General features: G+C 37.6%; 1 protein-coding gene across 1 annotated transcript; it reads right to left on the reverse strand.

The window, feature by feature from the left end:
- Positions 1–5,506: 5,506 nt before the first annotated feature.
- Positions 5,507–6,304, reverse strand: LOC111886189 (uncharacterized). The gene is made up of 2 exons (XM_023882422.1): positions 5,837–6,304; positions 5,507–5,674 (listed from the first exon to the last, which is right to left on the reverse strand). Exons 1-2 carry the CDS (start codon positions 6,302–6,304, stop codon positions 5,507–5,509), a joined length of 636 nt encoding a protein of 211 aa, XP_023738190.1.
- Positions 6,305–10,702: the final 4,398 nt, after the last annotated feature.

A 10,702-nucleotide genomic window follows, 5' to 3' on the forward strand; every position in this document is an offset into this window, starting at 1 on the left:
TCATCGGGCCTCGTCCCGTCATCGGCCCCGCCCGGTCATTGAGCTGAGCTCGGAAAGCAAATAAACACATACACATGTATTATACACAACATACAAATAGTCATCGGGCTTCATCCGACATCGGACCTTAGTCCAAAAGCATATAAACACAGGTACATGCAAGAGTCACAAAGATAGCTAGCATTCCATCAACATAACGTAAACATGGGCCGACATTGGTGCCTTCGACCCGCTAAACCTGGTAAGGAAACTCACCTCGAATGCGCTGAATCTCACTGCAAGAAAACCCTAACTGTTGCCCTGACAACTCCTCAAGCTAACAATATAAAAACATCACCTAATTAGCAATTAGGTTCCAAACCATGATCCAAAATCCATACTTGGGGTAAAATGACCATTTTACCCCTGGCCTAATAAGATTCATAACTAAGACCCAAGCCCAAATCCAAAAAGATCCAACACCACAAATCCATGAAAGCCCACTAATGGCCCAATTTTGCAAATTGGCCTAATCCCACACGGGAATTATCCTAAGCCCACATTTTCCAATCCATATTGCTTCAAACACCCCGTGGAACAAACTTGATCAAAGGCATAAGTCAAAAGTCAAAGTTAACAGCCTGAGTTGACCCAACTCGTCGAGTTTTATCCTTTAACTCGCCTCTACAACTGTTAACTAAAATGTTATGCTCTTCACCATAGGACCCATCTCCTTTCCTTAGCGGCCATTGGTAATCATTAAGATGGTTGGAGAGGGTGCCTCCACTACTCCTGTCAATAATCTTGGGCAATCAGCCTTCTTGTGGTCCTTTTGATTGCAATGCAAGCATATTAGTGCTCGGCGAGTACAATCCCTGATGAAGTGTCCAGTCTGGCCATAATTAATACAACTTCCTCCCTTCTCTCGACAACTCCCTTAATGCACCGTCTCACACCTGCTACAACGACTATGTTCATGTTGGCCTCTAGATGGAGAGTCAAACGCCTTGGGTTTCTTCATTGAATCCTCTACTGTCTGAATCTGAGCTGTCTTTCGCTTCATTTATAGCTCCAACTCAATCTCCTGCACCCAGGCTCTATCAATCATATTCTCCAGGTCTTGCAGCTCGAAATACTGACGAAATCCCTGATATCATGTCTCAACATATCATGATATCACGTCTTCTTCATCTCCTTATCTACAACATATTATGGGATAAGAAAGGCCCTCTCCCTAAACTTGGTGGTAATCTCCACCACAGTCCTAGTCGTTTGACGAAGGTCATGAAACTCTCGCGCCAGTTGTTGAATCTCAATAACAGGCATAAACTCTTCCCAGTACCTGGTAACAAAGTTTTCCCAAGTCATAGCCTCGATGGCTGCTGCTCCTAGAGTATGGTCGACCTCCTCCCACCAGTCCTGAGCCTTATCCCACAAAAGACTAGTTGCAAATCTAACATTTGACCCATCGGGGCAGAGGGTTCTTCCTCACGAAGAACTCAGGAGCTACACAAGCACAAAACTCACGAAAGGTGAGAGTACGGGCCCTGAACTGACCGACAACTAGTTCTGCATGAAATTCCCCCAAACGCTCCTCCATCAACTCAAGTATCACCTCCTTAATCAAGCCAAACATGACATGGGTCACCTCAAGGATAGCTTGCAAAATCTCAGACATGATAAACTCATGTAGCTCAACATCACTAGGTTCAACACCCGAGCCTGAACCAAGACCGAATCTAGAACCAAATTCGTCTCCCTATAGATTCGTCTCCACCATTATGAAAAACAATAGAAGGATCAAAATATACTTAAGAAATCTATCGTACTACAAGCTCCTTAGAACCTTCGTGAGTTCCTTTTATTCGAGTACGAATCCCATGTTTTTAGTAGTATGAGATAAACACTACCTTCCAAACATATCTTACTTTCCTCAAGAGTCATCTAAAATTTTCTAAGTCACTACCCTTTGTCTACCTACACCTGGGCTACCTCACTAATCAACACATACAACATACTACGATACTTCCTAGGATCTCCTAGGATTCCTCTCCACCTGTACTGAGAGAGTCTCTTTTGATACCGACAACCATCCAATGAATGCAATTCGTACATAATTTCAATAAAATAAATATTCAAATAAATGGATCTACCACAAGGCTTTCATCAAACAAGAACATCCAATAAGGCTGAATCAAACATTCTCAGTATATCTAGTCTTAACTATTTACCACCATAGTGCATTCATCAAATAGTTCCTAATATTAGCATAAACTGTAAAGCACCTAATCACATAGTAGTCATATAAAGACATCTCTCATAACATCCATTTTAATCATGCAATCCTGAGCAGATCCATAGCCCTATTATTGCATGCAACTCATATTATAACATACAAAAACATAACATTCATGTATGAGTATTTTGGGAATCACTTACTTGAGCTCGGCTGATTACATGGATCACAACCCTTTCTTTATAAAAACCTTTTTTAGAAAATCATTTTATTTTCATAAGATTTTATTAATCCTCAATTTGAGTTTAGAATCACCGGAAAGTATGCCCGAATCCCTCAAACCAAGGCTCTACAAAACCAAGTTCCCTAAAATACCACGTAACCAATACAGTCCACACCCAATATACATAATGGACCCCACCCAGCATATATAGCGGGCCCCACCGAATATATATAACTGGACCCACACAACATACATAAAGGGCCCTGTCTAACATACAAAATGAGCCCCGCCCAACATACATAATGATCCCCGCCCAACATACATAACAAGCCCCACCCAACATAGTTGCAAGAATCATAAAGACAGCCTAGCATTCTACAGGGTATTGTGAGAAGAATCACCTCCTACTCGAAGATAAATAGAGTACAACTCGTATAGTCGGAAGGATGATGCTACCCACCACCTAAAGAACCATATTAGGTCAATCCCTTAGTCTATTAAACAAAGTACCAGTTTAACCAAAATTCAACCATGTCAAAGTCAACTTAGAAGGTTACCACTCTGTAGATAACCAATGGCCACGTCGTGGAAATTAAACAAAAAATCAGTCGTACAAGCCACATTCACAACGTCGTGGTTTCTGATCCTAGACAACTTAATGGATTAAGCCCTGTTTTGGTTAAAAAAATTACACAAGTATAAATCAACCAAATTAAATGAGAGGCTATAATGTTCGAATTGTGCAATAGAAAAAGGTAAAGAGAATGACACGATTGTTTACAAGGAAAGCCCTTGATCCTTGCTAGGATCTCCGGCAGAAAACCTTGGAAGGTGATAATGATCACCTTCCTTGATGATTTTATTAATATAAAATGATGATTACAGAGAGTACTTTAGTAAGAACAAGTGAAAAAGTTCATAGAGTAAGCTAAGAGTAAGCAGTGTGTGTCGTGTGTGAGATACATGTGTCAATTTATAGTCTAAACTAGCTAACAAGATGTCTAATATTCCCGTGATCCTCTATGACCAACTTTGTGAACATTGTTGGACTTGGTATTCCGGGTCTTTAGCATAGTTAAGACGACTCTCTGTTGAGAATAAGTCTTCTCTTGACTATTTCTGCACATGTGTTAATTAAGAACGAAATATAACCGTTATATATGTTAGTAAATAATAATAACGGTAATAGTCGGGATCCTGAGATAGTTGAGGATCCTGAATATCTGAAGAGGTTTGAGGATCCTGAATGCTTTGAGGATCCTGGCCCTAACAATTGCCCCCAAGTTATTCCTGAAAATATAGGAGTTAATTTCGTGACTATTTAAGGGATAACTTAAATAAATTAAAAATAGGGGATAAAGAAGAGTTTAAAAATTGTCCCTTAATGGATAAGTTTTATCCATCTCGAGGTAACCGAGAAGCAATCAAATCATCTTTCTTATCTCTTTTTCTGCTATAAATATGGGCTTCCGGTAATTTCTTCTTTATTCTCTTCAATCGTCATCGTCTTATTGAGAAGGCAAATTTTTCTCTTACTTGTTTTCCTCTGTTCCTCCAATTTTCTTCGTCATGGTTAATAAAACTAGTCGTTCTCAAGCTAGTTTTATTACTTCTCCTGAGAATGACTTTAGTGATCAAGCAATCTTATCTTATGATGAGGTTTGCTCCTTCAACGATGAGGATATGGAATCGTTGAAAGCCATTGGGGCTTTTCCTTCCAAATTAGTTTTTCGACCTTTAGAGGCCACCGTTCAACCGGATTTTGTCTCTCTGATTTGGGTTTTCTTTCCCAAATACCTATTTACTCTAGGTTTAACTTATCCTTTTACTTGTATCATTCGTGATTTCTTTTCGTCTACCCAAATTTCTTATATCTAAGCCATGCATGTGGTTTGGAGGATCTTGTTTTTGATTGATCGCTTGAATCAATCCAAGAATATGGACATCAGTTTACCTGAGCTAGCTCTTGTTTATAATCTTTCTACTTTTGGTTATTCCTGTTTCCTGTTAAGAGTTAAGACAAACAAATCCCACCTCATTCTGAAATCTAAACAAAATGATGGTGCTTGGAAGGAAAAATACTTCTTCGTGAGATGTGATTCGATTTCGAATGGGGATTCCCTGCCAAAAACATGGATTAAAAAGGGTAGGATTTAAATTTAAATTTTAAGTATCTTGAAATTTACTTCATTTATTTTGTTTGTTTTGATGCAACATTCAGATTTTAGGAGTTTGTTCCTGCTGTTGGTGATTTCGAGGACAAGGTTTCCAAATTTCTCACACTTCCTGCACTTGAAAGGTTGTTCAGGTTCGAACATTCCAGTCTCCAAGAGGGTTCTTCTACTACTGCTTCTATAGCTACTGGTAACATTATTTATCTTAGATACTTATTTTAGATTGATAAGGATCCTAAGTTGATAGCGATCTTTGGCAGGTTCGAAGGCAACTCGGTCCAAGGCTCGTTTTGGTTTGGCAGATCTTGAAGACGATATGACCAACGGTTTGATCAAGGTTAAGCAAGAAAAAGGTGTCACTCTTTTTCCTCCCAAGAGATCTCACGTAGAACCTATAGTTAAGGCTTCAGGATCCCGAAAGCGGAAGTCTTCTGAAGTCGTGGATTTTGGTTTAGAGAATCTCGGCATTAAGGATGCTCTCAGGAAGTTGACCACTTTTACTCAAGTCGTAAGTTTTTCTTTCATGCTTTATTATTTTTCTATTTTTTACTGTCATGTGATCTTTTTCAGGTTTCCGACAAAGTGGTTGGCAATGTACAGTGTTATCACGAGTCCGTCATGGTGAGGATCCTGGATCCCTTCCCTGTTTGTCTCGTCAAACATAATTTCCTTTTCATTGCTAACCAAGGTATCATTCCGTGGTCTATCATCCTTTTCTGTTTTAGAGACCTTGGCATCTCTTGTAGCCTGAGAACAAGAAGTACCACAAATATTAGATATGCCCAAGATAATGTTAAATATCTTGGCGTTTGGGGGATGAGATCCTGGTTTCTCTGGGATCTTGTGACCATCCTAGTTGTTCTCCTTGGACTTTTATTTCTTTCTTCTGAGGATTTATTTAAGATGCCCTTTGCCAAGGAGATAGCTGATCTCCTTTCTTAGGTCTATGCAATCATTTGTCATGTTACCGGAATCTTCGTGGTGAGCACACCATTTGGACTTGTCTTTCCAACTGGTGAACTTGTTATCCTTCTTTGACCACCTTTCTTTATCTCCGAGATCCTGCATACCATGGATTAAACCTGAAACATCCACATAAAAACAATACTCGGTGATCTTAGGAGGTTCCCCTTCCTATCCTTCATCTTCAAGGGCATTAACCCTGTGATGATTTGGTTTGGAATAGGGCTTCGATTTGTAGGATCACAGAGCTGAGGATTTGACCTTTCTATTGGAATTCTCGTAATGACTTAAAGGGTTGCTCATATTCTGGAGTTCTTTATCTTCTTCAAGACTTATGAATCTCAATGATCTGCACCTAACTTCATCTAATCTCTTGCATGGGGTCACCACGAGATCTTCGTAGAACGGTGAATCCTTCCTTAGACCCATTTGGAAAGCCTCTACATCAGTCGCCATGTCAATGTTAGGGATGCTTAGAGCTTCCCTGCCAAATCTGTTGAAAAAATCCCTAGGATCTTGAACCACCCGGTAGAGATCACTAGTGATCTTCTCAAAGGTTCTTCCACAAGAAAGTTGGTTATTGAAAATATTGACTAAGTGTGCAAATGAAATGATAGAATATGGAGGAACGTTTAGCATCCATTTAAGAGTTGATCCCGTGAGGGTTGAACCAAAGCCTTTGCATAGGAAAGCTTCCTTCAAGTGCACTAGGATGGGAATGACCTCCATCCTTTCTTGGTATTATGCTACATGCTCTTCAGGATCCGTAGTTCCATCGTAAGGCTTCATGCTAGGAGTCTATATGCGCTTAGGAAGTTCGGTATCGGCTATTGCAGGAGAAAATCTCGAGATCCTGTGACTTGTTGGAGATGCTTATGGTATGGGTTGAACTACCCCGGGTACGCTTGAGATCATCTGTCTCAACTGTTGAAGTTCCCTAGCCATGTTTGGACTTATTCATGCATTAACATTCATAGAGTTAGTATTGATAGTATTGTTGTTTAATAAGTTACTAGAATCAAGGTTTCTAGGAGTATTGAAAGGCTCATTGAGATCATTGATCATAGATGCTCGATTGTTCATAGTTGTCTCCCAGGGTGACGCAATAGGAGTTGTGTTCCCTTGTTGATTTCCTGAGGATCCCGCATTATCAACGTTCAGGATCCTTGGTTGTACAAATGTGGGCATCGTTTCTTGGGATTTCTGAAATTCCGCCTTCATCCTCTCCACTTCTCTAAGTGGTGTTCTATTGTCATCTTGCTGTTGAGTCATTTGTTGCATCATTTTCCTCATCATAGTGAAGAGTTCAGCATTAGTGACTAGAGCAGTCGGATCCTGGAGTTCTGAAGATCCCAAACTTCCTTGGTTAGTAACCGGAGGGGTGTTTTTCTTGGAAGTGTCAGGCTCTTTCCACTAACCATGGGGTCCAATCGGAGGAGGTGGTAGGTTTTTAGTTGGAATGGAAGGAGCGAAGGATGTAGAAAGAATCGGTTGTGTAGACATGATCTTTCGAGGATTTTGAACACCACGGCATCACGGTGGGCGCCAAATTGTTTTGGTCAAAAATTACACAAGTATAAATCAACCAAATTGAATGAGAGGCTGTGATGTTCGAATTGTGCAATAGAAAAAGGTAAAGAGAATGACACGATTGTTTACAAGGAAAGCCTTTGATCCTTTCTACGACCTTCGACACAAAACCGTGGGAGGTGATAATGATCACCTGCCTTGATGATTTTATTAATATAAAATGATGATTTCAGATAGTACTTTAGTAAGAACAAATGAAAAAGTTCGTAGAGTAAGCTAAGAGTAAGCAGTGTGTGTCATGTGCGAGATACATGTGTCAATTTATAGTCTAAACTAGCTAAGAAGATGTTCGATATTCCTAGGATCCTCTATGACCATCTTTGTGAACATTGTTGGATTTGGTATTTCGAGCCTTTAGCATATTTAAGACGACTCTCTGTTGAGAATAAACCTTCTCTTGACTATTTCTGCACATGTGTTAATTAAGAACGAAATATAATTGTTATAAATGTTAGTAAATAATAATAATGGTAATAGTCGGGATCCTGATATAATTGAGGATCCTGAATATATGATGAGGTTTGAGGATCCTGGACCTAACAAGCCCTTATTCCATTAATCCCTTTGCTCTAACTTTCCAGAAAGCTTCATGGGACCCCAAAGGCTAAAAAACATTCGAATTTTATGGACATGAATGACCCATGAATGTCCTTTACTCATACTAGGTCCAACAGTACGAAAAGGACACAAATCCTATGCATGGATCGCAAAAAATTCTAAACTTATAGATCCATAAGATATAATCAAGGGATCTTGGTGAGTCATAAAGTTGCTAAATTTATCATACAAAATCACCCAAACTTCAGCCATGGATCAAAATATGCTAAATAACCTAGATATATAAGGAAGAGACCAAAAAGATCAAGCCTTGAAACTTACAATGGTACAAAAGATGATAACAATGGTAGAGATGAGATGCCTGTTAGATCCTTACACTAGAAATCTTATTCTTCTTTTTCAAAGGTCACCCAAAATACCTAAAATAAGCTCAAGAGCTTGAAAAGAGGCTAGTGTTTTGATCCAAGCACAAAGATAAGTGATGGAGGTTGAGGGTGAGCAAACCCTAGCCATCATATCCTTTAAATAGGGCCTTAAGCTCGAAGAATTAGGGTTTAATCCTAGGACACCACCACGTCGTGGCCAATGCATAGCCGCATCGTGGCTACTTAAAAAGTTCGTGAACCAAAAGTGGCTGCCACATCATGGTGATCTTCCCTACCACATCGTGGCCACCAACTTTCACAAGATTAAGCATAAAAAATTTTATACCTGAAAACCGGATGTTACAGTTCACATAATCATATTTCTTATGCATATGATAATTAATGCACTAAATGTCTATATGACATTCAGAGGTAGTAACATGGACCTACAAATGTTTTCTAAAGTTGGAACATGACCAATTCGATGCATAATAATAGTTCCATCGGTTGTTTATAGTTTAGTACATTTGTTATAAGTGTATCATACCAAAATGAGGCATCATTGAGTGCTTTCACCTTAAGAATAGAAAAAATTTGGACTGTCCCTGATTTGGAGTACCTTAAGGACAAGGGACAATTAAGACATGAGATTATAAAACATGGGGATTAGATTGATTCCATATCATACACAACATTTTTACACTTTATTTTTTCCTATGATGTTTATTGGGTTTTATTTTATTCTAACATTGTACCGTTTGTTATGCAATCCCCCCCTGGTGTTTCTTAGCTTAAGAAGTTTTTGAAATATGTTCAAGGTTATTAGATTTGTATATATAAATCTTGTGTTTAATTATGTATTATTCTTATAATGTCTAACATTTATTTTATTCATTAGGTATTCCAAACCTAACATAAGATTTTGACATGTGTCCAGGTTAATACAAGATATTTAGTGATATTTTGAAGATTGATTTTGTACTTCTTGAAAATATGCTTAAAATAGTAATTTTACTTACATCTCTTTGCCCTCCTCGTATTTTCTTTTCTTTTGACAAATTATCTCAATTACTAAAAGATTTATATGTTACGAGATGTTTTCCATACAAATTTTAATATAAATAGTTTTTACGCATTTCTAAATAACTATTTCATATTATTCATACAAGGAGTGTTCAATAACAATATGCAATGCAATGTCAAAAACAATAAAAAGTTACATAAATAATCTGACTTTTTCTTTCAAAGAATTAAAATTGTGATAAGAAAGACATAATACACCTCTTTTTTTTAATAGTCAATACTAAAAAATATCATCAAAAGCCTAATTTTTTTTATATTAAATAACTATAAGTCATGAATCTATTTAAAAAAAGTGCCAGCAACTTACCATTCGAGGGATTAGGGAGGAAGGGGAGTAGGCCATAGAGCCTAGTCGGATTAAATCTATTTTTTGAGAGTTTTTCAAGAAAAATTAAATGTTGTAAAAGGTGTGAAACTTATCACTGAAGTGCTAGATTCAAATTTATAACACCCATTTTCCATAACATGTATTATTATCTAAGAATGGATAGGATTTGGTTGAAGAAATTGTTAGTTCGCTCTCAAATGATTTTGTAGATATAAAGATCATCCAAATCTGAGTTTGTATGAGAAACTTATGGCCGTTCGAAAAGTACGATGATATTCGAGAAAAAGTCAGAAAATCGGAAAAGTGTGGAGCGCCCTTTTAAAAAATGCAACACACCTAAGGCTGAATCACGAAAAAATGCATCGAACGGAGATTACATGTGGCAATGGCGGAGACCGATGCGTGGTCACGGTGTGGCCACTGATTACCACGGTGCGGTTTCACACAGAGTATATATATATATATATATATATATATATATATATATATATATATATATATATATATATATATATATGTATGATTTGTGTCATTCAAATTATTTTTTTGCACACACGATCAAGAGAGAAACTCAGGAGATGTTTCTGGAGAATTATTACATCAAATTCGTACTATCATACGGGATACGAGGGTTAAGTTACATGATCAATTGAGCTATCTTGTATCTCATTATTACGTAATTATGTTTGTATAAATTTCGTAGAGAGTTGTTAGACCTGAGTGTATGGTACATGAATTCATGATATGGTGCTATTATGAAACCTGTGGTAGGACTAATAGATAAATTTATAGTTAGACATATAGTTTGGACAGTAAGGGTTATAAACCCTAATTTATAGAAGTTACCGGATGTGTAACATTTAGCTAACGACTTGTAGGGTTAAGCCAGTAACGGTTGTATTATGAAGTTCAATTAGTTTGGTGATAGGGGTTACAGATTCTAAGAAACTTGTTAAATTATTGATTATTTGTTGGTTTGTGGCAAGTAGAAAGACAACGGAGGTCATAGACCAAAGCTGAAATTAGTCCACTAATTAACCAGACGAATAACTCTAATCTAACACAACATGTTTATTGTTATACAAATATGAGAATTTAATATACTGTGATATCCTTATATTATATATCGTTGAATTCTAGAATGTTGTAGTCTGATGAAATGAGTGCTGGTGATAGTTGGCAGTTGAGATATGAAATGGAAAA

This window comes from Lactuca sativa, chromosome 4, assembly GCF_002870075.4.
Source record: "Lactuca sativa cultivar Salinas chromosome 4, Lsat_Salinas_v11, whole genome shotgun sequence".
NCBI lineage: Eukaryota > Viridiplantae > Streptophyta > Magnoliopsida > Asterales > Asteraceae > Lactuca > Lactuca sativa.